The sequence below is a fragment of the Myotis myotis genome, unplaced genomic scaffold (genome assembly GCF_014108235.1).
Source record: "Myotis myotis isolate mMyoMyo1 unplaced genomic scaffold, mMyoMyo1.p scaffold_m19_p_2, whole genome shotgun sequence".
In the NCBI taxonomy this organism is placed as follows: domain Eukaryota; kingdom Metazoa; phylum Chordata; class Mammalia; order Chiroptera; family Vespertilionidae; genus Myotis; species Myotis myotis.
The window spans coordinates 27,943,378-27,971,009 of NW_023416324.1; the positions used below are offsets into that span (position 1 = coordinate 27,943,378).

The 27,632-nt window shown below is 59.3% G+C and overlaps 1 protein-coding gene across 12 annotated transcripts in view; it reads right to left on the reverse strand.

Moving 5' to 3' along the window:
* Nucleotides 1–467: 467 nt before the first annotated feature.
* PTPRF (protein tyrosine phosphatase receptor type F) overlaps nucleotides 468–27,632 on the reverse strand; it is an 81,683-nt gene continuing 54,518 nt past the window's right edge. For 3 of the 12 annotated variants that reach the window (XM_036347748.1, XM_036347747.1, XM_036347749.1), the window contains 24 exons: nucleotides 24,470–24,775; nucleotides 23,661–23,854; nucleotides 20,663–20,689; nucleotides 19,291–19,408; nucleotides 18,635–19,213; nucleotides 17,866–17,963; nucleotides 17,438–17,691; nucleotides 17,256–17,349; nucleotides 16,278–16,496; nucleotides 15,803–15,957; nucleotides 13,209–13,324; nucleotides 9,559–9,591; nucleotides 8,681–8,778; nucleotides 5,996–6,119; nucleotides 5,656–5,831; nucleotides 4,856–4,975; nucleotides 4,505–4,659; nucleotides 4,143–4,428; nucleotides 3,873–4,051; nucleotides 3,535–3,661; nucleotides 3,182–3,307; nucleotides 2,856–3,010; nucleotides 2,629–2,764; nucleotides 468–2,212 (listed from right to left, as the gene is read on the reverse strand). In XM_036347748.1, the coding sequence (XP_036203641.1) occupies nucleotides 2,144–2,212; nucleotides 2,629–2,764; nucleotides 2,856–3,010; nucleotides 3,182–3,307; nucleotides 3,535–3,661; nucleotides 3,873–4,051; nucleotides 4,143–4,428; nucleotides 4,505–4,659; nucleotides 4,856–4,975; nucleotides 5,656–5,831; nucleotides 5,996–6,119; nucleotides 8,681–8,778; nucleotides 9,559–9,591; nucleotides 13,209–13,324; nucleotides 15,803–15,957; nucleotides 16,278–16,496; nucleotides 17,256–17,349; nucleotides 17,438–17,691; nucleotides 17,866–17,963; nucleotides 18,635–19,213; nucleotides 19,291–19,408; nucleotides 20,663–20,689; nucleotides 23,661–23,854; nucleotides 24,470–24,775 (3,944 nt within the window). In that variant the 3' untranslated portion in view covers nucleotides 468–2,143. The remainder of the gene's footprint in view (nucleotides 2,213–2,628; nucleotides 2,765–2,855; nucleotides 3,011–3,181; nucleotides 3,308–3,534; nucleotides 3,662–3,872; nucleotides 4,052–4,142; nucleotides 4,429–4,504; nucleotides 4,660–4,855; nucleotides 4,976–5,655; nucleotides 5,832–5,995; nucleotides 6,120–8,680; nucleotides 8,779–9,558; nucleotides 9,592–13,208; nucleotides 13,325–15,802; nucleotides 15,958–16,277; nucleotides 16,497–17,255; nucleotides 17,350–17,437; nucleotides 17,692–17,865; nucleotides 17,964–18,634; nucleotides 19,214–19,290; nucleotides 19,409–20,662; nucleotides 20,690–23,660; nucleotides 23,855–24,469; nucleotides 24,776–27,632) is intronic. The other 9 variants (XM_036347758.1, XM_036347755.1, XM_036347753.1 and 6 more) reach the window with 6 other exon arrangements.

Sequence of the window (27,632 nt, forward strand, 5' to 3'; positions counted from 1 at the left end):
AGGCCACACCATGCCCAGTATCTACATCGCAAGATGACAAGGATCCTCACTGGCCAATTTCCATACTGTCACAGCCTCCACTGCCGCAGTGGCAGTGGGGAAGCAGAGAGGCAGGTCATGGGAGAGTGTGGCACCTGGGAGTCCCAGTACCTCTGACATGGGGACGCAGGATATCCTAAGGGTGAGGAGAGGCAAGGGTACGTATGTTCCCAATCGGGGAGCTGTTCCGTGGGGGACTCTTTACAGGCACCGGTGGCTCCGTCTTCTGGGTCTGTAACCTCTCCTCTCAGAGAGTGGGCACCATGCTGAGCGTCCACCCTGTGGCAGACACTCCGGACAGCCTCCCTGTCTCCTTAGGACAGCCTCCCTGTCTCCTTAGGAGCAGGAAGGCAACCAGAACCTACCCCTAGGTCTTGACTTCCAGAGGCCAGACTCTGGTTCCAGAAAGAGCAGAGACAAAGGCCGGGTTTGTAAGAAATCTGATTATTCAAATTTATTACCATCAAGTTTTATGCAATGATGCTGTAGTTTTCTTAACAAATAGAAAACAGACTGTGTACAACAGTGAACTCTACAGCACTAGCATCCACAAGGTAAAAATGAATGTCGCATCCAACATTACCAACCCTGGATTGTTGATCTTGACCGAGCCTAGCTAGATCTTGGGACGTCTGCTTCGCGTCCCTCGGCTAAAACAGCTATGCACCCTTCCCCGCCCCCACTTACCTACCTAGATAGTGCTGCCCAGAGGAAGAGGCCCTCTCCCTGCCCCTCAGCAAGCCAAGATTATAAGGATTGATTATAGTACCATTGAGAAAAGTCCAGTAGTCTTGCCACATTGGTTCATGAGGGCATCTTGAAGGAGTGGAAAAGAGCAATTCTCACGGGCTTTCAAAATAGCTGCAAACCAGGGAGGAAAACCATCCGGCCCTTCTCTGAGAACAGACATGTGCTACCAGGCCTACTGGCCTGGACCTGAAGGGCCAGCCGTGCCCCTGCTTGGCCCTGAGGTGTGCAGGGTGTGGCACACACCCTGACCTGTGCCAACTGCTTCGGCCACATGGCCAGACCCACAGCCTCCCACCACCACACCGCACCGCACCGCACCGCACCGCACCGCACCCCGCAGTGCCGGGGACAAATGCCAGCCTCCGCGGGTCCTGAGGTCATCCCGGCAGCTCGCAGGGAGCCCCAGGGGCACCGAGCCGCCTCCCCTCTCAGGGGTTTGAAGCAGAGGCCAGGAAATGACTCTCTTTTTTTCCTTGTTTTTTTTTTTTTTTTTCTCCTTTTTTTTGATTTTTTGGATTGTTGTTTTTGTTTTTTGTTGTTGCTTTTTATAACCTTTGCAAACACGATGGTGATGAGGAACGCCTTGCCAGGCTCCCCCGACACGTCTGGGGTTCTGGGCTGTGAACGTTAAACACACACTGGAATAGATGACTGGGCTGAGTGTTTCCTATCTCTTCCTCGCCCACCACTGTCTGTGGGGCCTAAAATAAGGCTCTTAAGGAGAAACAAAACAAAACTTTAAAAAAAAAATTGTTCCCTGCATTTGGCTGAAACAAGATCTTGTCTGAAGGCCTGGAAGAGCAGCGGAGCGGTGAGGCCCCCGCGTAGGCTGGCGGCCCCGGCTCCACATGCGTGAAGAAGGCATGATCGTCCTTCAGCATTAGAAGTTACACAAAAAAGGACCCAAGTAACTCAAAACAGAAAATAGACTACACCCCAACCCCCATGGCAGCCCACTCTGCAGTGAAGAATTTGCAAAAGGAAACATCCGAGAGAAGAGGCTAGAATCCCTCAGTCTTCTCCACTTAATGTATAAAAAAGAGGCTTTTGCCCCATCCCCACCCCATGAGAAGAAGCATGAGAAATGCGACAGCGGAGCAGAGAGTTCGAGGTGGGCTCTGGGCGGGCCTGGTGGATCGAGACGGCTGCCGCGCCTGCCTGCCGGCCCACCCAGTGGCCAGGGGTTCTGAGCTCTCTGTTGTGGCAATGTTCCTGAAACGCTGTGATCCCCGGGGCTGTGCTCTGTCAGCAACGGCATCCGTGCAGGAGGGCTGGATGATGGTCGGTATGGCTCAGAGGAGCTGGTCCCCTCCGGAGCCCCTAGGCAGGGGCGGCGAAGGAGAGGGGGCGGTAGTTACGTTGCATAGTGGTCAAAGCTGCCGAGGTACTCCAAGGCTGCACGGTAGCACAGCTGGTACTGGTCCTGCCGGGAGAGGGGGATGGTGAGCACGGGCAGTGCCAGTGGGTTCCCCAACGTACTGCCAAGGGCACTCACACTGCAGCCAGTGGGCCATAGACTTAGCCTCTGCTGGCCAAGAGCAGGTGCTGGACCCAGACCTCCGCCCCAGGCAGCATCCAGAGGGCCTGAAAGAATCCCTGAAGGCTCATCTCTCGCTCCCTTTCCCGCTGTCCACATCCACCTACTGCCCCCGAGTTACCCTGTAGGGACTGCTATGTCCAACCCCAGCCGGAGCCAGGGACACCACGGGTGCTCAGGGCAGAGCTGCCGAATGAGGAGCACGTCCTACGGTGGAGTCGGGCTCCCACCATCCTGCCCTCGAGGCCCCGGCAGCTCGCCTGCTCAGTGTTGGCGGTGAGCTCGCGCACCGGCCCACGTACCTCCGTCTGCACCATGGCTGGGCGCTGTGTGCGCAGCGTCTTCACGGTCTGGAACATGTCCACCACACCCTCGTAGCGCATCCGCTCCAGGACGATGCTCAGGGTGATGAACACCCCGGTGCGGCCCACGCCAGCACTGCTCAGGGACAGCACTGGGTCAGGGGCCCCATCTACCAGGCCCGCAGGCCACCCCCGCCCCTGCCACCCCCTCCGGGGGCCAGCCCCACCTGCAATGCACCGTGATGGGCCCGTCCTGCCCAAACTGCTCCTTGGTCTTGTGCACCTGCCCGATGAAGTCAATGAAGCCCTCCCCGGTCTTGGGCACACCCTGCTCTGGCCAGTCCGTGAACTGGAACTGCCGGATTGTCCTCGACTGCCCATCCTGGGAGAGGCAGGAAGGGAACGGGGTGAGTGCCGCGGGCGGCAGCCCCACCAGACCAGGAGGGTAGCACGATGACACAGGTGAGCACCCTGGGAGCCAGGGCACATGCAGGCAGCCCCCAGCCCCACGTGCTCAGGCAGTTACAGACATGGTCCCCCTGTCCAAACTCACCCGGGCGTCCGTGACCTTGAACTCACGCAGGATATACTGTGGCATGTTGTACTCAGCCATCGGGTCAACAACAAAGTACTGGTAGCGAGCAGAGCGCTCTGCTGGCCAGTACTGGTGGCATTTCTCCTGTGGACAAAGGGCCCGCCGCCATGATCAGGTGGGGAGGAAAAAGGGAGGGGCTCCCAGGATCACAGGATTCTGAGGCCGGACCCCAAAGAGGTGGTGATAATTGGGGGGAGGGGGGGGAGGGGACCAGAGGTTATGCTGATGGGAGGCTGGGTATGAGAGGAGAGAAGAGTGAGGGGGGGCTGGTATGCTCCCAGGTATCAGAAGGGCCCTGGGGGTGGGCTCACCCTGCCCATCTCCCGAAGCCTGGTCAGCATGACGATGATGGTGGAGTTGTGCTCCCACAGCATGCGCCAGAAGTCCTCGGTGCTCTCTGCCAGAGGCCCCTGTGTGGCTATGTAGGCCTTTTGCTGCCTGGGGTGGACATAAGACTGGACATGCTGGAGGTGCTGTGCTCCCCGAGTCTCCCCAAGACTGCAGAGTCTCTTGGAGCTCCACTCAGATCACCCCTCCTCCAGGAAACCGACTCTAACCGCCTGGGCTGGCCCTACTCTGTGGTACCCCCAGCCAGCCAGGCACAGGCCTAGGCACCCAGAGTGTGGTGGGCAGACACAAGCACGCTAACCTGTAGCCATCCAGGAAGCTGGCATTGATGTAGTCAGAGCCCTCCACGCCCCGGATGGGCTGCAGACACACTCGGGTCAACTCATAGGGCATGATGTTCACCAGGCGGTTCTTGAACTTGTTGCAGGGCAGGTTGGCGCTGATGAAGCGGGATGTGTGGGCCTTGGAGCTGGCCAGCAACTAGCGAGAGGGAGGGACTGGTTAGGCCTGGCTTCCTGGGGGGGGCGGGACTCATCCCCATGACCCAATCCAGGCCCAGCCCTTGGCCCACCTTGAACTCGAGCTCCATGGCGGTCACACTCTCCCCAGGAGGCACTTGGCCCAGCTTCTGGATGTGGGCGTAGAGGTTGCGGGCGGGCACCTCTGTGTGTCCGCACGTGGCGGCCTCCAGCAGCGCCTCGTGGATGAACACGTACTGGTCCTCTGTCTGCACCATGTAGTTGCGCTGGGATCGCATGCACGTCACGTGGCCGTAGATGTCAACCGTCTTCTCGTGCTTCATGCGCTCCAGCATGGCGTCGATTACGATGAAGCAGCCCGTGCGGCCCACACCCGCGCTGCAGGACACGGGCTCGGCTTGGGGCACAGGTCCACCCACCTCCCCCCGCCCCTGGGCGGTGCCGTGCCTCTCACCTGCAGTGCACCACCATGGGCCCCGCGTCCAGCGGGTTGCAGGCCTTGACGCGCCGCAGGAAGGCCAGGATGGGGGTCGGGTACTCGGGAACTCCATGGTCTGGCCAGGCCATGAACTGGAACTGGCGCAGCTCCCGCTTCTCACTGGAGCCACTCTGGGGAGAAGGGTGGGGAGAGGACGTGTGGTGAGGGGAGTCTGCCTGCTACAGGCTCAGGGCCGATGAGGCAGGGCTGGCCGCCACAGTGCACGCCACAGGTCTGAGCCGACGCCCGAGCCCCCACCTCCGACGCCGAGTTCCCGCTCGCCCACCCGGCACACCTCGCTCAGAGGAGCACGGGACAGGCCCATACCTTGTGGAGTGCGAAGGTGCGCACGGTGTACGTGGCCAGCTCCACCGTGTCCAGCAGCGTCACCTGAATGAGGCCGTAGGTCTCAGTGCCACGGAGCGGCCAGTACTGATCACACTTCACCTGCAAAGGGACAAGCCAGGCCGATGCCAGGGTGTGCGGAAGTGCCCAAAGGCTCGAAGGGGCAGGGGCCCTGGGGCAGAAGCGGGGTGGGAAGATACAAGGCTCCCAGCCCAAGCTCTCAGATCCACTGTGCCACCCCCTCACCCCAAGTCTCTTGGGGGCCCCACAGCCGGTTCTCACACTACATCGCCAACCCTGCCCTTGCCGGGGGAACGAGGGCCGTAATTGAAATTTATTTATTCATGACCAGATCGCACCAGGCACGTTTTCTGCCAAATTTACCCATAATGTTTATGTGCCATTTTCAAGCTCTGTAAATTTTACGTTCCAGTCAATGCTTTGCAGTGCAAAAGCAGATAACAGTGGCTCTTTCCACTAATTAACTTGGAGATGTGTTAATGCCCCAGGAACATCCAGCATCTGGGGAACATGTGAACATCCCGGGAACATGCCAGCAACTGGGGAACATACTCACATTCCCAGAAAATGTAGCATCTGGTGCAATATATTAACATCCTAGGAACCCACTCGTGTCTGGGGACCACGGTAATACCCCAGGAAAATAGCAGCACTTGGGAATTCCCTTGGGGAACTTCGTCCCACAGGGACACAAAAGGTGCTTGAGTCATCTGGTGGCTGTTTCCCACCCCACCTCCTGGCAGAGCCCTGCCCAGTCTTACCCGGGACTTCTCCTCCAGCCGCGTCATCATGACCACAGTGGCTGTGCGCTGTTCCCACACCATCCGCCAGAAATCGCCCATGGTCTCGGGCAGTGGGCCCTGTGTGGCAATGTAGGCATTCTGCTTGCGGTAGCCATCGATGTAGTTGGCATTGATGTAGTCGCTGCCCGGGACGCCTGTGGATAGGAAGGGTCATGGGAGAGCATTATCCTAGGGTCCCCTTCCCCACCCACCACACCCCAGTGCACCCCAGGACTCGTGGGCCTTTCTGCAGGATGAACGATCACCCCAGACAGCAAGGAGGAGAGCAGGGGATGGGAAGGGCTCGCCCCTGGCTCACCATCGATGGAGGTAAGGATGACACGAGAGTGGTCGTAGGCAATGACATTTGCGTAGCGGTTCTTGGGCTTGTTTACCTCCAGGTTTGAGTTCTCCCACGTGAACTGCTGTCCAGGGTCAATGGACTGCAGAGAATGGAGGAGGCAGGTGGAGTGGGTAAGAGCGGAGGTCTCCCTACGGCCCCCAAGGGGGATTCAGCCTTCCAGGTGGTGCCCACATCCCATTTCACTCCTAGGCCACAGCCAGCCCCTCTGTCCACGGTTCCAGTGAAGGGTGGACTCCTGCTGCCCCAGCCATGAAGTTCAGGGGCTGCCACGTCACTTGTCAGGAAGGGAAAGAATCAAAGCCTCTTCTGGCCATGGAACAAAGCCCCTTGCCTGCAGAGCGACTGGGGGTGAGGTGAGGGCAGGGGAAACTCCCTCAGGCCCTGCACTAATGAAATGAGTGCAGAACGAGAGGGAGCAAAGGCCGCCAGCCATGCAGTACCCGACAGTGCCCAAGGCTCTGGGCATCCACCACAAGGCCCTGTCTGGCTCTCCCACCTCTCTGGCTGTTTCTTCTGCCTCCTCCCCTTCCACCTGCTTTTCCGCAGGCAGGACATAGGGCTCTTTCAGGGTTCACTCCCGGGCCCTCTCTGATCTCCACAACCTTCCCTGAGTGACTTCATTTGCTCGCAGGATCTTACGCCCACATGCTGGAGCTCCCAGAACCCAGCCGGCAGTGCAGTCTCCCCTGGGCCTCCAGTCTAAAGAGCCAGCGGCCTCCTTCCTTATACCACGCAGATCTGATGACCAATTTCCTGCTTCATGACTTCCAGGGCTCCTCACTGCCTCACCTCAGACGATGATAATAATAGCGGCTCCATCCTAGCGAGAGCTCACTGGCTGCCTGGCACTGTGCTAAGCACTTTGCATGTATTCCCTCACCTAATCCTGCCATGAAGCAGGTTCTATAATTACCCTCTCTTTACAGATGGATACAATCCGGTTCCCAGCACACGACGTTCCCCATGTTTTGGAGCCAGCCTGCCCCTCTCCACAGGGCAGCCTGTACCACTTCTGTAAGTCCCCCCAGCGCAGCCCACCTCGCAGCCCCCCTTCCCCACACACGTCCGCCACATTGACAAAGCACACTGTTCTATTCCATGTCGATCATCCGTCTGCACTCATCTCCCCAGTGACTGAGCTCCCAGAGGCCATTTGTCTCCGTATCCCAGCACCCAGCACAGGGATAGCACAGGGCAGGTGCTTGACAATGAGTGCATGACTGACTGACCATTAAAGATAACGGAACCATGGGACCCTAGCAGAGGGGAAGCCCTCGCAGGCCAGGGAAGCCAGAGAAAACTTCCTGGAGGAAGAGGGTCTTGCAAGGAAAGCTCATGCTGGAGGAGGAAAGGGGGCAGAAGGTGGAAGGGGAGACACAGAGCCTGGACAGGGGGCACAGAGCTCTGTTGGGAGGAAGGGCAGGTATGGGACATGGAACTCAATGTGTATGGGCTGAAGGCCATGAAAGGCCCTCCTGGCCAGTGAAAAACTGAAGGCAGGGAGCCCAACGCGCTGGATTTGTTACCCTCGAAGCAGGACCTTATGCAAAGCAGGCCCCAGGGTGCTCCACAGGCAGAGGCAGGAAGCTTGCCTATGGCAGACACGTTCCTCAATCTGTCTGCCAAGCTCAGCATCCTCTGCAGAGCTCAGACACACCCCTTGGAATCTGCCTGGCTCACAGCCTGTGGAAGGGGAATCACGGTGCCCGCGGTGAGGGTGGACACAGCTGAGGATGGACAGCTGATGGGAGTGGAACAAAGCCCAGGCTGGGCTGAGCCAGCCCTTCTATCACCTCTTCATCCTTCACTGATAGAGGTTAATCGCAGGCGAGATCTGTGCCAGCAGCAGGGGAACCGGGGCTGAGCCACAGGGACAGCTCCCTCTGTGCTCCTCAGAGGGGCGGGGCTCTGCTCTCACCTTCCCTAGCCAGGCCCTTCCCAGCTGGGCAACTTGGAAGCCCTCAGACCCCAGGCCCAGGGAACAGTGCTCGAAGTCTGAGCCTCCAGCAGGCAGGAGTCGAGGCCAGAGTGCAGGGCGCATGTGGAGGGCCCTGAGAGGAGGGTTTGTGCAGCCTGAGCCGAGTCCCCTGACTCCCCATCGCTGTGATCTGTGCAGCCCTGATAACACGTGAGTACAAGCTTGTGCAGGGCACAGGCTGTGCCTCTGTGTCAGGCAGGCCTGGGTGTGAATCTTGGCTCTATGACCCATCAGCTGTTTGACCTTGGGCAGGCCACTTGCCCCCTCAGCCTCAGCTTCCTCCTCGGTAAGACGGCGTAATAACAATACACATTTCACAGGATTGTGGAAAGGACTAAACGCAACGATGCATGGAAAGTACTTAACCCAGTGCTGGCCCAGAGTAAGTTCTTGGGACATGCCAGCCATTATCATTGGTGTGTGTGTGTGTGTGTGTGTGACCTTTTGCCTGCTCTGTGAGCATCTGGGCATGTGTCTGAGTGTCCAGGTCTGGAGTGCTGGGAGGGCCGCAGCCAGGCCCAGCGCCCGAGTAGCCGAGTTCCTGACTTGCCACTGCTGGCGTGCTCTGGGGAAGCCTGGAGCCCCTGACCCACAGCTGGGACCCGAGGCAGGAGGGAAGCTGGCGTGGGGCCAGGCACATGGCCGGGGTGGGGACGTCTCACCTCATACTCCTGGGAGAACTTGAGGCCATCGTTGGCTTTGAGGCGCTCAATGTTGTCCGCTAGGTCAGTGATGGGGATGGGCGGGTGGTCCCGCATACCTGGGGGCACACACAGGCTGAGTTAGCACGAGGCCCGAGCGAGGTGGCAGAGACAGCTCCAACGCATGTTTGTGCACATGTGAACGTGGGACCATGGAGCACTCGGCACTGGTGGCATGGAGACAGCGGCGCATGCGGCGACAGGATGGCAGAGCACACAGTGGCCGGAGGTGGGGAGAGGACGGAGAGGGCGTGTGTGTGCCGTGAGCACGTGGGAGCATGTCTGTGTGACGTGGCGCTGAGTGGGGGCACCAGGGCCCCACCTGGTGGGGTCTCAAGAGGGGTGAGAGGCTTCCTCCCTCCCAGGCGGGGGCTGTGGCTTCCTCAGCCTGCACCCCGCTGTGGGCAGCCCTCCTGCCCCTCACTGGCGCGGGTCACCATGGGAGACTCCGTGACATCATCGCCCCAGCATCAAGCATGTGGATGGAGTGACCATGAAGTACAGAGACAGGGAGGATGACGCGGAAGAACACGGAGAGAGAAGCAGAGGTGAGGAGGAGGTGTAGAGACAGGGAAGCAGAAAGGTGTCAGATTGAGGCTGGAGAACAGAGAGGCGGAGACTCAGAGAAGGGGCCGGTGGGAGGGAACACGACACTGAAGGAAGCAGATAGGGGAGGAGGAGGATGGAGAAGGGAAAAGAGGAGACAGCGAGAAGGGGGAAAAGAAGAGAGGAAAGGAGAGAAGAAATCAAGGGAGAAGGGGGGGCGACTGGGTGAGTAAAGCAGAGGAAAGACACGGAAGCCAGAGTAGGCCCCAAACATGGGAACTTGGAAAACTAACTTGAGATATTCGGGCAACTGGGGGCACTGGAACCTGCAGAGAAAAAAACAAAAAACAGCAGGGCAAGAGAAGAAAGCTGGTTAACCTTCCCTGGTCACATCACGGTGGGACACAGCGGAGGGGCGGTGACGTGGTGAAGGGGCTGAGGGGGCTTGGGAGGGGAGGAGGAGGAGGAGGAGGAGGAGGGGGAGGAGGAGGGGGAGGGTCAGGGGCAGCAAAGCCAGTCCCACGCAGGCCTCCTGCCTCCAGGGGAACACAGACGGACTCCCACCCAGAGGCAAGTGCTCTCGACTCCCAGGGGCCTGGGAAGCCTCTTTTTATGACTACATTCTTGGTCCAGACCAACCCTGTCCCCTCTGGTAATAAAATTAGACCTTGGCTATTTTCAGAGGATTTGGCAAAAGCAAAGTGTGCTTTTATACAGAGAGACGAGGCGCATATGGCAAGAAGCGAAAGGGTCAGTCTGCACGAGAACATGCAGATGCCGGGTCCCTCTTGCAGCTTTTCTGTGGGGCTGAAAAATTTATTTTCAGAAGAAACATTAAGTGATAAGAGAAAAAAAAATAATGTTTACTCAACGAAAAACACCGTGAGCCCTGGAAAGTGCTGCCGCTCCCACTGCCCCCGGGTCACTCGGCGCTGTCCGTGTCCAGTCAGCAGCCTGTTCCTTGACCTGCAGATTCTTGGTGACGCCTGCCATGCCCCTTCCCACTGCCCGACCTGGGCTACAGTCTCCTGCACTTGGCCTTTACCACCACTGCCAGCCTCTTCGTCGTCCCTCCTTTCCTCTCAGATCCCTGCCATTTCCCTGGGCCCCTGCAGCCACAGGAATTCAGGAGCTGTTGTCCCCAGGGCCCTCCGGCTGCTCTGCAATCCTCCCAGGACGCACATACCAGGCCACGGCTTCTCATGACCCTGCTCTAACCACTGCCTCTCAGCCTGGAGGAAACAGGCCTTGGGCAGAGAACTCCAGCAGCACATTCCCTACACACCCTCACCCGCCTCCCACCCTCCTGGCCTGGAGCTCAAAGGCACCCCCGCCCGCCTTCCCCAGGCTAAGTCATACCCCTCACCCAGGGCTTGGACCCTGCGTCACAAATGCTCACTCAAATGACCACTGTCCATAAACAAGGCCAAACTGGAAAGGAAATCCTTTTTGGATCCCACACCTCTCTCTCCTCCCTGGCGGTGCTCCGGCCCTTCCCGTCCTTCACACTCAGCCTCTGGAAGAGGTTTCTTCACTTGCTCTTTCCCCGCTCACTGATGGAAATCACTGGAACGCTTCTGCCCTCAGGATTCGGTCACCATGCTCTCTCCAAGATGCCAACGGCCAAGCCGCCGATGGCCCCTCCTCTGGGTCTCCGGCCTCTCTCTATCTCTAGTTGCAACATCTTAACCTCCTTGGCTACTATTCACTCATCCTTCCTCAGCGTTTCATCACCTCCTTCCCTGGCTGCTCTTTCCGCCGCCCCCCGTCCCCCTCACCTTCTCCTGGGAGCGCCCACCTACCCTCAGGCTTGGACCACTTAATGCTCCTTGGCACCTCCCGCACCCATGGTTTCAGCCTGGATGTTCGTGCGAAGGTCCAGACCCAGACTCGGCTGCTGCCTGGAACCCACATCCCACTGCTAGCCAGCAACCAGGAGCCATCTTTGCACGCTCCCCCCCCCTCGCCCCCCCACTCCCATGTGCAATCAAGCCCAAGCCCAGCTGCCGGTCTCCTTCCTTCGCGCTTCTCTGAGTGCGCTTCCCTCCACCTTCCAAGCCCAGGTTCCAGCTCCTGTCACTCACCCGGCGGCCTTCTAAACAGCCTCCCTCCCGACGTCTCCCCCTTCAGCCTGTCTCCCGCACGGCAGCCAGAGAGCTATTTCTAGAGCACAGTGCAACCCTGCCCGGCCTCTGCTGAAACCTTTAATGCCTCCCTGGCCCCTGAAGATGAAGTCCAAACTCCGGAGCCTGCTGCTCAGGTTCCTCTGACGGGACCTCCATGTAACCCTCCAGTTCGTCTCTGGGTTCTCCATAACCCCAGTTCCAATGCGGCAGAACACTCAACGCCTCTGAGCTGCTCCTGCGTGTGCCGTGTCCACCAATGAGAGCTCCCTCCCACCCCGTTCGCTCGCGTAATGACCACATGGCTTGGCATCCCCTCTCCGGAGGCTCTCTGCCCTCCAGAGCCCCAGCACCCTGGAGCTGTGATGCTTCAGATACCGAGGTTGCAACAGCCTGCTCGGTCTGCCTGGGTCTCCCTCTCTCAGGACATGTGCCCCCGAACTCAGTCACCATGGTGTAAGGGAGCCCACGCCACATGAAGAGGCTTCAGGTGGTTGTCACAGCTGGCAGCCCCAGGTGGGCTCAGAGCTGATTCTAGCGTCAACCGCCAGACACGGGAATAAACTAGTCTTCAGAATTCAGCGATCAGCAAACTTTGCTATAAAGGACCAGGGAGTAAATATTTTTGGCTCTGTGGGCAAAAGGTATCTACCACATCTACTTAACTGTGCTGTGACAGTTGTTGTTACAATGCCTAAGTAAATGGGCATGGCTGTGTTCCAATAAAGCTTTATTGGCAAAAACAAGTGGTGGGCTGACTCTGGCCGTGGGCCAGTTTGCTGACCCCTGCTTTAAAGGATTCTAGCTCCCAGACTTCAAGTCGTCCAGCTGAGGGCCCAGACACTCTACAATAGAGACAAGCTGTTCCCGCTGCGCTGCCGTCTGAATCTCTGACTCACAAAGACTGTGACAGACAATACATAATTATTGTTGTTTTAAGCCATTAAGTTTTGGGGTAATTTAATATGCAGTAATAATTAGCTCGTATATACACAGACCCTGTGTGGATGTGCTAGTTCATGCCTCCCTTCAGCTGCCTGTGCGTTTGTTTCACAGGCATTCAACAAGAACCCACCGCGCCCACAAGACCAGGGGCGGCGGGTGAACAGACACAGCTCCTGGCTCCACAGAGCTCAGACTGACACTGCGGCGATTCCAGCCCAGCGTGAGAGGTGTCATGCTGGAAGACGCAGAGAGGTTCTGGGGCCCAAGAGAGACACCCCCCCCCCGCCGCCCCCGCAAGCCTGTGTGGGGGCTGGGCAGTCCGGGAGGTGCCACCCAGGGGAGAGGTGTCTGCTGAGGCCTGGGAAAGGAAAGACAGGTGGAGGAACAAGGGAGCCACGTGAGTGTGGCTGGGAAAGGAAGGGCAGACACCACGCCCTGTGCAGGGCCCCTGTGCTCTCATGGGAGAGCTGGGGCCAGCTCCAGGAAGAATCCCATGTGGGCACCCCATCCCACAAGTGTCTGATGGGGTGTTTTCTACCAACACACCCCTCTTTCATGTGGAGGGGCTAGAGTGCAGGCGCTGGCCACCCCGTGCCTGGGATGTGGGCTCTGTGAGGGTCCCTAGCCCATATTCAGACAGACCAAAGACAAGGCAGGGCCTAAACAGCTGGGCCTCCCGTCAAGCTCCTAGGGCCCGGAGTGCCCGTCCAGCTGTTGGTGATAGGGGCTCCTCAGTCACTGCAACAAAGCGGACGGTACAGGGAGAAGGGCAAAAAGGAGGAACAGGAAATGGGGCACACGGCCAGGGTCCCTCAGTGGAGACCCCGGGGACCCGCAGGCCCGGGCTGGGCAGGCCGGCCGGAGGAACTGCCTACCTGGGGTCTGGTAGTTGAGCCTGCGCATCTCCACGGGGTCGGAGGAGTGGGCCAGCAAAGAGTCCTTCAGCCCAATGGACTGCTCGTCCTTGGACGATGGGGAGTGGGTCCTTTTCCTGAAGAGGCAGAAGGACAGCGGGTGAGAACCCGAGGTCCAGGCAGAGGATGGAGATGGATGGTGTGGCTGGCTGCCACGGAGCCCCCGAGTTCATGGCTCTGTCCCCCGCCCGCCCGCTCCTGGAGTCTCTGAGCACAGGGGAGCCAGGGGCAGAGCAGCTTCGACAGGGAGAACACAGGGTAGGGGTGGGGAGACAGCAGGTGTGGGGAGTGGAGGGAGGTGCAGCGAGGGAGAAGGGGTTGCGGAGGCTGGTGGCTCCTCCCGATAGAGGGCAGGTCACCGTTGGGCAGTAGCTGCTGTCCCTAAGGCCGCCACAGCTGAGACAGCAGGAGCCACCAGGAGTAAACATGCAAACGACACGTAAGATACACAAACATCACAGGGCGCTGGGCCCCAGCTATCTGATTCTCGGTATCAGGGTAAATGCTCAGAGCAGCAGGGGCAGGACAGGGCACGCATCACCCTAGCCAGCAGAGTCCTCCCTTGATGGCCTCAGTTCCCGCTTACAAGGACAGGGTCAGAGACAGACTACGGGGTCTAGCTGCTGACAAGCAACCAGGGTCTGCTTCTGCTCAGGAGGCGAGGGCATGTCTAGAGGGAAGAACTTGTGTGAGTTTGCATGAGTGTGTAGCGGTACACACTTCCCCAGTGCCTTGCAAGCAGTGCTCTTTGCATACACACAAGACTGTCTCCTGCAGCGCTTAGATAACTCAGAACAGGGAGCCAGTCCGTGCACACAGGGAAGCATCGAGTCTGTGCTGTGGCCGGGCCCTGGAGAAAGGGCGTTCCTTGTACAGGGTGCAAGTGGAGAGAGTGCCAGAGCCTGCCCCAGAGCCTGCTGCGCTGACAGGACAGCCACAGGCCAGGACGCTCCTGGTCAAAGCACCGCCCCTCCCTGCTGGGCCCGAAATATGCACAGGGATCATCAGTGAAAGGGGAGGCGTGTGAAGACAGAAGGAATGACTCCTACCTTTCTTGTTTACTAGGTCCCGAAAGACAGGCAAGGACAGAAGAAAGGAACGGTCACTATTTCCACCAAGAACTCAGGCCCTCTCAGGACATGGGGGACACTGTGGGACCTACCTATGGCACCCACAGAGAGGGGAGGGGGCTGCCTCTCCTGACAGACACCAGGACCCAGACGGAGTGGGAAGGAGGATGAGTGGGTGTGGGGACGCTCCTCAGGTCCCCGCCCAGAGGTCTCCATGCCCTGGACTGGGACAGTCCGTCCTATTCACCCTGGGAGGAAGGCGCTAAATCTTCGGGGAAGAGGCAATGGGTGCAGGTCAGGGGCCAGGGGTCTGGGCAGAGATGGGGCACAGAACACAGGAACTCATACATGGAGATGTGTTCAGACACACAGACCAACACGCGCTCACTGATGTGTCTTGCAGGCCCAGCCTTGTGTTGGGTGCTGGATATGCAGGCCCAGCACCTGCCTTATCGCTGGGGCAGATGAGGGACAGTGTGGGGAAGAGGTGGGGCCCGGGGGAGCCTTAGGGGATGAGATGGCAGCTGGTAGGTGGGCAGGGATGGGGCAGCTGCAGAGTGGAGGGGGGCACAGTCTGAGCTGGGGGGGGGGCTGCATCAGTTGTGTGACAATGTCCGGGAGTGGTGGCAGGGGCCAGGCTAGCCAGGCGTTTGACTGTCAGGTTACTGAGGTGAGGGTTTATCTTGGGAATCACTAAAAAGATTTAAACTGAGGCGACAAATTTTAATCTTTGGTAATACCATTCAGGCTGCAAGATTAAAGGATAGAAAGGGGGACCCCAAGAGCAGGTGGCTACAACTAGGTGGGGAGACAACTAAGATGTGCTGTGTGCTAGGTCCCAGCTGCCTGCACGTGCCTGATCCGTGGGGAGCCCAGCGGGACAGGGGGAGTAGATCCATAGGTATTCAGGACAGGGCTCAGAGGAGGCAGTGGAGGGAGAGGGAGAGGAAGGGTGAGGGTGACGCCCAGGTTTGGTTGGTAATTAGGGCGATGGGAAGAGGGTTTCGAGGAAAGTTCAAGATGCACTGAGTTAGGACAGCTGTGAGTGCTGCAATCGCAGCAAGCACTCAATGTCTGCCAAGTAAACATCCGTGGGCAGGGGGGCCTCCAGCTGGGCCTGGACCTCCCTAGGCCTAAGCGGAAGAGCCAGGCTGGGGAGGCATCTGGGAATGGCGGCAGAGGAACTGCTGACGGTAGGAGACCAGGAGAGGGCAGTATCTGAGACAGACATGCTCACGCCTGCCGGACAGAGACTAATGGACAGACACACCCACGGATGCACGTGAACCAGGCCTCTGTGAAGCCGCGGCTTCTTATCAACCTAGGTAACAGACACATGTGCACAAACGCTGCTTCTGCTCTTTCTGGCTTCCCACCGAGCCCCGGGCGGGTGTGGCTGCCCTGTGCCCGAATGCACCACGCCTGGGGAGGGCCTGGGAGTCTGGGGACGGGTGGCCGCCCTGGAGTCCTGAGCGCAATACTCACCTCTTGAACAGGAGGATGGCGATGACAATGAGGATGATGAGGATGACCGCCAGGACGGGGCCCGTCACCCACAGCATCTCAGGCTCCTCCTGCTGCTGGGCTGGCGCCACCTGGACCACAATCTCATCGGAGTAGGGGCTGGCGGCATAGCGCTTCTGTGGCCCAGTGGGGGAACAGCACAGGCGGTGAGCTCGGTGTGAGATCTCCCACCCGCTGCCCACCAAACCTCGAGAGAGGGCTCTGGGGCTGGGCCTGGTCTCCCGGACCTGAGAGCCTGGTCAGCTGACTGGGTGCCTAGGATAGATTAGGCCTGGCTTTCTGGATCCTAGAGGCTGGTGTCTTACGATCTCTTATGTAGGTCTGGGATTTCTGGGGCTGCCTCACGCCTGGGATCTCAGGGTGTTTTGAGCCTGGCCTGGTCTGAGGTCAGGCCTGGGGTCTCGGGGTGCTGGGGGCCCAGGTGGCTCAGGCAGACCTGGTCCACGGGCTCCTTCAGGGAGGCGAGCACAAAGCACTGGTAGCTCAGGTCCGGGGACAGGGGCCGGTTGTAGAAGCCTTGGTAGCTCTTCTTGTCCCCCAGGGTGAAGGTCTCAGGGAGCACGTCCACCTGAGCAGCCACGTAAGGCTTTAGCCGCTCTGTCTGCCGCCGCCGCCGCCGCCGCTCCCCGCCGCCCTGTTCGATGGCCTCCAGGAGCTGACAGAGCAGAGCACAGTCACACCGGCCCCGGAGCACGTGTCCCTGAGCCGAGACCAGGGCTCACCGTCTGTGTAAGGGGCCTGAGCCTGCTTTCCTCGCAGAAAAATGCTAGACACCGGATCCGGCAATGCTACTCCTTCCCGCCAACCCAGTAATAGCAGTGCCGCTCCTTCCCTTTGGGTAACCTGCCTCTGCCGGTTCCACGCTGCTAGGACAAGACGAGGCTCCCCTAGGCCCCGGGGGTTCCACTCTAGACCCTGGAGACCCTCTAGAGCAGCGGTTCTCAACCTGTGGGTCGTGACCCCTTTGGTGGTCGAAGACCCTTTCACAGGGGTCGCCTAAGACCATCCTGCATATCAGATATTTACATTACGATTCGTAACAGTAGCAAGATTACAGTTATGAAGTAGCAACGGAAATAACTTTATGGCTGGGTCACAACATGAGGAACTGTATTTAAAGGGCCAGAAGGTTGAGAACCACTGCTCTAGAGCCTACAGAACTCAAGGTTCTCTAGAGCCACAGAGATGTTTCTGCCTTCTCCCACTCCAGGGATCCTTGGCAAACTCCTCCAGGGAATCCTCCACAAGCCAGTTCTCTGAACTCCTGGGAGCCATCTCAGAGTCCCTCTTCCCCGGAGGGGCCTGGCTGCCAACAAGAGCAACCAGAGAGTGATTCCAATTTAGGGGAGCCCCTGGGGCCACAGCGAACCACTGCCACGGGGCTGTCGGAGCCCTGCCCTGCCCCAGCCCGCACCTCGTCCAGCTCCAGCTCCTCAGGTGTGCTCCACCTTGCCGTCAGCATGCTCCCACCCACACGGTCAATGGGCACCACCACGATGTAGAACCACCTGGGCGGGCAGAGCAGGAAACAGGTCTGTCATTGTCCATGCCCACGTCACCAGCCCTGTCCTCCTGCCCAAGGCCTCGTCTGCACACCTGATGAGGGAGGGGTCCTGCACGTGGGGCATGGAGAGGGTGAAGCGGCCGTCCTCCATGTAGGCAGAGGCGGGCTCCGGCTTGTGCGGCAGGAGGTCAGGGGCTGTGCGGATGGACACCAGGTGCTGCAGGCCCCCGGCGCTGCTGCCCCGGTTCATCAGCACGAACGAGTACTCTGTGTTTGGCTCCAGGTTTGCGATCAGCTTCCGCATCGAGTGCCCATCCACCTCCACACTCTGCCCGTTGTACAGAATCTGCGGGGAAAGGGGAGGGGAGGGCGCCCCGTCACAGGCCTGCAGGATGGAGCTCGCGCGCACACACCTAACCAGGGTCCTGCGCCACGCACACATACACGTGCCCACAACGGGACTGGAATTGTGGCCGTGCCGTCCCGCATGCAGGCTGGACTGGCTGTGGCCCTCACCCACCTTGAAGGGTACAGCCGACTTGTAGGAGTCAGGAACCTCCCAGCTGAGCAGCACAGACGTCTTCATTGCGGCCGCCACATGGAAGTTCTTGGCAAACACTGTGGAACATATAAGCAGGGAGTCAGTGCTGCTGTGGTCACTGGGGTGGAGTGAATGGGCCTGAAAGGTTCCCAGCCAGGAAGAGACACTTATTGAGGTGCAGGGGTTAGGAATAGTTGCAGAAAACCAGGTATCCCACTCCCAGCTGGCTTCAAATCAAACAGCTCAGCCCCCAGGCCCAGCAATTCCACACAGTGAGCACCCAGCTGGCAGATGCCACAGCACCCATGGCCAGGATCTCCAAGAGTGCTTGGGTCAAAGCTGGCGCTCACAGGCACCAGGTCAGAGTGGCCACAGGTCAGTGGGTTTTGGTCATGAGAAGCATATAGCCAAACACCAGAGACAGTGCAGCACGTCCATTAAGAGGTCAGTGGGTTGTGGCCCCAAGAGATTAGTGTCGCATACCCAAGAACGGTGATACAGTCAAGAGAGATCAGTGGGTCAAGGTCACAAGAGACTGGAGAGTCACACAGCAGAGGTCAGTAGGTCAAGACAGCAGAGGTCAGAGGTCACACACGGAGAATGCAGTGCCCATCTGCTAGAGGTTAGTGGTCATGGCCATGAGAGACTGGAGGGTCACAGAGCAGAGGCCGGTGGATCAGTGGCCAGAAGTCAGTGGGTCAAAAGCAGCAGAGTTCCCCAGGAGCAGCTACGTGCCCGCAGCACACACCTTGCTCCACGGGCATGGTCCGCGACTGGATGCTGGGGCTGAGTGGGCCGGCGCCTTTGCTGGTATGTGCGCGGACCTTGATGTCGTAAGTGGTGTCTGGCTTGAGGCCGGACAGAGTCAGGTGCGTGTCGGCCGTGGTGTTCTGCAGCTCCTGCTGGCTGTTGATGTCGTGGTAAACCACGGTGTAGCTGGTGATGTGCCCGTTCTGTTCCGCCAGCACTGGGGGGTCCCAGGCCAGTTCCGTGGTGGAGGTAGTCAGCCCTATCACGTGCAGGTTTTGTGGGAAGCCGCTGGGCACGTCCTCGGGGGTCATGATCTCCTTCTTGAACTCCTCACCTAGGCCGGCCCGGTTCTTGGCGGCAAGCCGAAAGATGTAGGTGGCCCCCTTGTGCAGGCCAGTGACCGTAAAGTGCTGGTCATCCTTGCCAAAATCTATGGTGTTGGGCCTTGTCTCGTCAGCCCGGTAGTATTGCAGCCGGTAGCCCAGTAGCTCGCCAGGCAGCTCCTTGGGTGGGTTCCACTGGAGCAGGGCAGTGTTCATGGCTGTGGTGCTGACCATCATGGTGGGCCGGCCTGGGACTGAACAACCACGCACTGGGCTCTGGCACTGCCCTCCTCGCAGCCCCTCCCTCAGCTGTCCAGGACCCCTTACTCACCTGCCCCCGTCGTCATGACAATTTTGGGCTTGCTTCGGGCACCGTCCCCTTTGGTGGTGTAGGCAGCGACAGTAATGGAGTAGGTGGTCTCGGGGGTCAGGCCGCTGATGGTGGTTTCCTAAGGGAGGAGGAGGAGCCCATGCCCATCACGGGAGAGCAAGGAGAGGCCAGACCAGGCCAGCCACCCCAGGTTCTCAGCCGGTGGGGAGTCCCCAGGCTCAGAGGGCCGGAGGTCCTGGGAGGGTGCTGTGCAAAGCTGGCCTCTGCTAGAGGCGGGACCAGGCAGGTGGGGTGTGTGCCCAGGAGGACCCCGCCCGTCCCAGGATCCGCACGCCTGGGGCAGACAGCTTGTTCTTCCTTTCAGACAAGAACAAAGGGCCACACTGTTCTTTCACTCCATTGTTCTGTGAATAACACCTCGTGAGGTCTGTGCACACATGACACACAGGGCCTCGCACGCACACAGCACCTTGCGTGGCTCCTGGCACACACACCCATGCACACCCACAGAGCAAGGTAGAGGAATGGGCCAAAGTACCACCCTGCAGGATCAAGTCAGGACCCCAATCTGACCCCCATCGAGGCACTGGCTCCACAAACACCTTATGCCCTGCAATGCCTCCTGAGACAGGGAGGAGAGACAAGGACAGGGAACCCCCACACTGGGGAATGCACTAACCCATCAGTCCAATGATGCCTGAGGAGTCAGCCAAGGCATTGTCCTCCCTGCCTCGGCAGGCCCTGCCCATATGCCCTTGTCCAGCCAAGGCATCGTTTTCGGACATGTTGAGAAACCACGGGAGACCAAGCCACGCCACACAGAGGGAAGAAGGGAGGGACCAACGTGCACTGGGAACAGAGCTGTCACCACCAGCCCTGGTGTCCCTCCAGCTCTGAGCCTCGGATGGGTCACTGCAGCCACCACCAAACCCTTGCAGGCCTCCTCCTGCCCCAGCTGGAGGGTCTCCCAGGGCTGGGACTCCAGAATGCACCGATGATGGAACCTGGCTCCCCGGATTCCCCTCCCAGCCTGGGCCCAGAGCAGGTGACTTTTCATTCCAGGGATCAATAAGGCCTAACAATCAGGATTGGATTTAACTCCATCCCCGTCTGGCCAGAGCAGTGGCCAGGCCCTGGTCAATCACAAACATTGGCCAGAAATTGCTGCTCAACAGGCGAGAAGAAAGGATTAGAGGCAAGGCCAATGGCGGCTCGGCTCGGGGCTTCTGTCTAGATGCCTATTTTCTCCAGATGTGGCTGGTGCCCTGAGGATCTTGGCGGCTCAGGCTGGGAGGAAAGGCGGAAGAGAGGGAGTGACCCAAGAGCCCAGCCTGACCCAGGTTTCGCCCGCATCCGCACACCTGTTACTTACATAGTCCTCGGACTCCTCTGGCTGCCACTGACCGCGGGAGAGGGAGAGAAAGGGAGATAGGATGTGAAAGACTCTGGCCTGGAGAGAGTCTGGCCCAGGGAGGGCAGATGGAGGACATGGGCCTCAGACGTGCCCATGAGGGCAGCACCCCAAAACAACTCTCCACCTGAAGATCCCAGCCCCTGCCTCATGAGCCCAACTGTGTGTGTCAGGGCTGAGGAAGGGAGTGCTCTAGGCTACTGAAGGTTCTCTGAGGGCCAGGCTGCCTGACATGGGGGTGGGCAGGACAGCTCAGGCAGCGGGGAGGGAAGACATCACGGGATGAGCAGAGAGGGTGGCTGCACAACCTGGTTTGCCTGGGACAGGCTTGGCCTACACTTGTCGCCATGGTATGATTACTAACTCGCAAAAGTATCCCTTTACCTTCAAAAGTATCCCGGTTGGGACAACAGATTATACAGTCATCCTAGGCAGGAGGACTGTCCTGGGGAACTGCACCATGGCTGAGGGTGGAGCCCGGGGCAGGCCGGACAGCAAGGTGACAGAGGTGTGAATGCCAAACTCAGAGCCCGGGCCCTGCCCCTCTGGCACGGGGGAGGCACTGAGACCCCTGTTCCTCCCTGGGATGCCGAAGATCTCATCAAGGTAGGGAGGCATGCATCAGGGCTGCAGTGTTGCTACTTCTTGGTGCATTCTTCTTTAGTTCATGATGCAGTAGGTGGTAGGCTGGACAGGTGGAGGAAGTAACGTCTCCATCCTGCAATCCTATGGCACTGGAGTGCTGGGGATTGGCAGGTGCACAGCACAGCACAGCGCAGGGTAACGGTCTGTGACATCTCCAAGAGGGAGGTACCACGGGTCCTCCAGCCCAGCCATCCTCACAGTGCTGGTCTGGCCTCTGCACACTGCGCCCAGTCCTTTCTGTTCTGGGAAGCGCTGCTGGGAAGGACTTGCAAGGAGAGTGGGACAGGATATGGGGGGAGGCCACTGGCAGACCCCTACCAGCCATGGCTGGGCCCACCTCTGCTCTAGGCTCCCTGCCTGATGGGAGGCATGCACTGTGCAAGGCAGGCCTGGGCAGGGAGGTTCTCACAGGGCCCCTCTCCTGTGTTGGAGGCCGAGTGAGAGAGAGGAAGGGAAATACAAAACAAGTAGAGCAAAATAACGAGGAAGGAGAACAGGAAGGGATCAGAGGAAAGGAGAGAGAAGAGATGAAACAGACAGAAGCACAGTTGAGAGGGAGAAACGGAAACAAAGGAGAAAGAGACCACGAGAAAGGGACAGAAGGACACAGGGAGGTACAGTCAGAGACCATGAGAAACAGAGACAAACCTGAGACATGCACAGAAGCAGACTGGTCTGGCTACACACTCTCGGGAGCACATACCCCACGGTTCTTTCAGAATGGATGGGGGCCCTGAGCCTAGCAGATGGTGCTGCTGGGTGAAGGACAGGCTGTGGTGCCCTTGACAGACCACTCAGGGGACAGCTGGGCCCTGTGGCCAGACTGGGGACCAGGCCCATCTGCTCTCCTACTGGCTCAGAGCAGAATGACCCAGTCCCACGGGGGCTTCCCTGGAGCCTGAGCTCATGCTTAACCCCCACCCCCACCCAGGTCACAGGATGATTGAGGCCAAGAGGGCAATGTCCCTCCTCCTACAGCCCAGCTCCCTTTAAACCACCTCGGACCAGAAGGGGGCACCCGAAGAGGCTTCTCCAGAACCCCACTGGCTGCAGCTGTGTGCTGGCCCCTAGGGCGGGAGGGGCTGGAGAGAGCCCATTCCCGGGATGTTTCTGGGTGGGTGTGTCCACTGAGGCTCCAGGAGGAGCCCTCAACCTGCCCCAGGAATGCGGCGGGTATACATGCCTGCCTCCTCCACCCCCTTGTTCTCTCAGCACCCAACAGGCTGAGGGGAGGAAGAGGGTATCTCCTAGGGAAAAAGGAATCTTGTTCAGAGGGCTGAGCCCAGCGGGAGGCATGAAGGCCCCTGTCTATGTGGGTGAGACCGCCAGTAAGCACAGAGCAGGGCAAGTGCCTGCACCTCCGATCCCAGCCCAGGTAGGGTGGGAAGCTGGATGGGGAGGGTGCATGGTTCTGGAGGGAATCAGGGCTCCTTTCCTGAGGGCTGGCTCCCTGAAGGCCCGGATTCTAGATGGGGAGATGCTGAGAGCACACCACGCCAGATGTTAGGTCTTTTCAGCAGAATATGTTGGGAGGGAGCTTGCAATAGCAATCACAGCCCTTTCCCCAGGACTCCAGAGACCTGGCTTCTTATCCAAGCTCAGCCACCTACTTACTGGGAATTCTGGACCATCACACCCCCTCCCAGGACCCCAGGTTCTTCATCTGAACAGCAACCCAGTGCTGAGGATACCCCAGGGACCTCACCCCAAGCTCAGGGGCAGAATCATCACCCCCCAGGACAGAATACAGAGGGAGATGTGAGGCTTGCTGGCAGGCCCAGCTCTTGAGAGTAAGCATAAGGGACTGAGCCATCCTCCTGGGGGCCTGGCACAGAGTAACATCCCAGCTTGGCCATTCACAGAACGCGGCAATGGCCAAGGGCCAAGCTGGGGGAGAAGACTGCCCAGGAGGGCTTTCCCGGCCCTGTGGGAGCAGTAGCTGGCCAGCTCAGCACTGTCTAGGAGGAAGGTATATCTCGAAAGCCTTGCCTAATGTGACAGCGAAGGCTCACAGGAGGACTTGGAGGGGCGGGAGCCCAGGTGGCGGTGACAACGGAGGCCTGGGTCTGCGGAGACAGAGCTATTCAGTGCTGGTGCTGGGGGCTGAGCCACAGAGGTGACGGCCAGGCCAGGACTGGCACAGGGCGGAGGGGGCCGGCAGGGCCTATTTCTGGAACCTAGCCCTAACCTCCTGGTCTCAGTGCCACCGTCCCTCTGGGAGCAGGCAGGGGAGGGAGCAAACCTGGGCTCCAGAGAGGAAGCCGGCGTGTTGGTCTCGCCCACCCTCCCACCCCACCATCTCGCAGGGGCGTACCTGGGCCTCAGCCAGCATGACGTCCTGGATGATGGGTGGGCCTCGGGGCTCGCCATTCTCCAGCCGCACATAGGTGACCTGGTAGCCTCGGATCTGGCCGTGCTGCTTGCTGGGGACCGGCAGCTTCCAGGAGACGTGCACGGCGGTGGAGTTCAGTGGCTCCACCTCCACCTTCCGTGGTGGCCCACTGGGCACTGGGGATCAGGGAGACAAGGAAGTCAGTCCTGGAGGTACGGGTCCTGGCTCGGGTGGGCACAGCACACTCCAGGGCCTTGCCCTTCCACCTCACTGCCCCAGGAGAGGCCCTGATATAACTTCTTTAGACCGCCTGTCCCTGGAGAAGAACACGGAGGGCTCCCTCTGCCAGGCAGTGGGGAGAACCCAGGACCCTGTGACCCCTCTGGCTTAGGGCTACTTCACTTGGGGAGAGGTCTTTGATGACCCCAAAGTCAGCACAGCCTGTTGTATCTCCTCCTGGGCCCCATATCATGCCAATGTCCAGGACAGGTGGAGTCTCCCTTGTGGTTTGAGTGTCTCTGGCACCAATCTTCCTGGTCCTCATCTCTCAAATCTTAGAGAAGGGGAGCTACTTCTTTCATCTTAGCCTTTTAAGGCTCTGGCTGCCCTGGAAATAGCCCCAAAGGCTGGAATTTGGGCATAGGCTATCCCATAACAGGCTCTCCCATAAGCTACATCTCCCCGGTTTTGGCCATTACGCCTACACCAGGAAGAGGAGTCCTGGGCCTGTGAGAGACAAAGGCCCCGGCTGCAGGCCTCCCTCCCGCCCGTCCCCCGGTGTCGCTGCCTACCGTCCTCGTTGGTGCGCACCAGCACCGGGCTGCTCTCGGGCCCGGGGCCCACGTCCGTGTGCGCCCGCACCCACACCCGGTACTCCGTCCACTTCTCCAGGCCCACCAGGTCCCAGCTGGAGTGTTCGCGGCTGATGCCGTTCACCACCTGCCGCCGGCGGTCCTCGCCGTCCACCGCCTCGTAGGCCACCGAGTATTGGGTGATAACACCGTTGCGGCTGTCGGCCGGTGGTGGGACCCAACTTACCCGGACTGTGGTGGAGCCCGTGCTCACACACGTCACCTTCTGGGGAGGGGCGGAGGGGGCTGGGGAAGACAAATGGGGGGAAGCAGGCAGATGGAGGGGGGGTCACAGGCACGGTGACAAGTCACAGAGGAGGGGAACTCACCCAGGAAGGTCATTCCCTGAGGGGCAATGGCTATCCGAGGGCCCCCCAGGCAGACTACAGCCACTGCTGCCAGACAGCCTGGCTACCCCTGGACCATAGGCATGTGCACGCCAGCTGTCTCTCTCTCTCTCTCTCTCTCTCTCTCTCTCTCTCTCTCTCTCTCTCACACACACACACACACACACACACACACAAACGGTATCTCCCACACATACATATGGTGTCTCTCACACAGTGCCTCACACATATGGTGTCTCGCCCAAAACACACACAGCATCAGGCACACACAAGCATGGGGCCATGCCACCCCCACCCCGAGCACGCAACTGCACACAGCTCTTCTCTTCTGAGGACAAGAGGCTGCAATGGCCTTTCTGGAACAAGGATGCCCCTGGCGTGTGCCTGCCTGGACAGGGGTCTATGCCGGAGCCACAGGTGACAAAGACTGGAGACCAGATGCAAAGGTGGACAATGGCCCCGGGTAGTTTAGAGAAAAAGTTCCTGAGAAAGGTGCTCTCTCAATGGGCTCCTTGGGGGTCAGGAGGCAGGTCGATGCCTTCCTTGCCTTCAGTGACATTCCAGGCCCTATTCCCACTCAGGACTGCTGCCACCCCATGGGCTTCTTGCATCTCAGGTGCTGCCACCACCCCTGCCCACGTGACTTCACAGCCTCCGCACCCCAAGGCTTGCTCCTCCCCAGCACTGCCGTGCTCATGCCCTGGATAATGCTGTGACCGGGAACAGCCCTACCTCCCAAACCGTGGCTCCAAAGCTCCCTCGCAGGCCTCACCTCTTTCCCAGCTCAGCTGCTCAAGGCCCCCAGCACTGTGCCTGCTCTGTACCTCCTGGAGACCTCTGCCCATCGACCCCATCCTTACCGTCCTTAGCATTCAGCCTGAACACTGAAGTCCTCCGTCTTACCAACACTCCAACTCCCTCTCCCCCTTCCTGCCCCAGGCTCCTGCCCGGCCTGCCCCTGAGCTCTGAATAAACCCAACTCTCCACCTTCTCTACAGCGGCACTGGGGCGGGAGAGCCAACTGGCCAGTCAGGGTGGCATCCTCTGATCCCATCCCCATGGCCTCGCCTGGGCCCTCCACGCTGCCCGACAGCCTGTTTCCTGTCCACCTCACTCTCCCACGTGACACAGGGTAGTTTCAACCTCCTCCATGCCCCTCAAACCTCCGGCTCCCACGACCCCCCTCCCTCAGCATCTGACCCTCTCTCCTACTCCGCAGAGAAAACCAGCTTCTCCAAAGCAGCTCCATCCACCTCTTGCTGCCACATCCACCAACAAACTGCATTCTCTCCTTTCCTCCGCTTCCTGCCCGAGGCCAATCACTCCCAGCACCTGGGCTCTGCCCCTCCGAGCCTTCCATTCCCCTTTCCCCTCCAGCAGAGTTTAAATATGCTTAAGACTTCCCATTAGAAAAGACAGGCCCCGTCCTCAGCCCATGTCCCACCAGCTACAGGGGTCCCCTTCGCCCCCGACTAAACATCGACGCCTGAGTTTTCCGTCTCTATGTTCTTACCGCCCGTCTTGCCTTGTGAAATCCAATCGGCGTCAGACCCTCAAACCACCAAAATTCTCTTCCAGACCCATTCCTCCCCGTTCCTCTGGTCCTGACCTCTCAGCAGCATCACCTGGTCTGCTTCTTGAAACTCTCTTCTTCCACCTCCAACACCCCCTCTCTCTTGGACCTCCTCCCACCTCCGGCCGTCCTCCTCAAGGCCCTCCATCTCCACCCGGGCTCCGGCAGCCTGCCAAGCGGATGGAGAATATTATCTGGAGCTTGAGTGCTTGCTTCTGTCCCATTGCCTACCCTCAGGAGAGCTACCACCCTCCTCCCAGGTCTATACATCAGAAACAGAGGCTTCACCTGACGGTTCCCACTCAGCCCCCTAGACTCATCCATCACCAGATCCTGGCCAGTAAGCATCCCAGACAGCCCGCACATCCACTGCGAACACCTCAGCAACACCTCACCTGAGCTGCCGCCTTTTGCCAACAGTCGCACAGCCTCCTCACTGGTCCCTGGCATCCTGTCAGGCAACTCCACGCATCCGCTTGCAGCAGCCAGTCAGTCAGCACTCCCACCTGCCTTCTGTCCCCGTGGTCTGGCTGCTGCTCCAGCCACATTGGCCTGCTGCTTGCCCCTGACCACAACCAAACACCAGCCTCCTTCAGGCCCTGGCACCTGCTGACCCCCTGCCCGAGGCCTTGTGTCACCCCAGGGAGCCCTCCCTGAACCCGTAGACCAGATGAGGTTCTTCCTGTCCCACCATCTCTCCACTGCCTGTCTCCTCCACAGCACTTTACACAAATGTAATTAAAAGCTCATTTGGATAATTGCAGGTTTAACAGCAGACTAGGATTCCCGTGGGCAGAGGCTGTGCCAGGGTCGTGCTGCCAGACCTGCACTGTGTGTGGGGCCTGGCGCCCAGCAGGACCACAAGAGGTGCTTGTGGAACGAATCCATGAGCATCACGTCACACGTGGCTCCCTGACATCACTGGCACATTTGAGTGGTCGCTGTGACACGGACCTCTCACAGATGCTGCCGTGCATTAAGGTTATCACACACACTTCCTGTCCCAATGCCACGGTCCCATCCAGCCATATACCCACAGCACTGCCATCACCCAGAGCCTGTGGACAGTGGCCTGCTGTGGCCACGTGACCAGACAGCCGTGGTCCATGGTGTGTCATCAGGAGAGCTGCAGAGACCCACAGACAGGGTCAGGGGTCAAATACCCAGAGACACACTTGCTGGG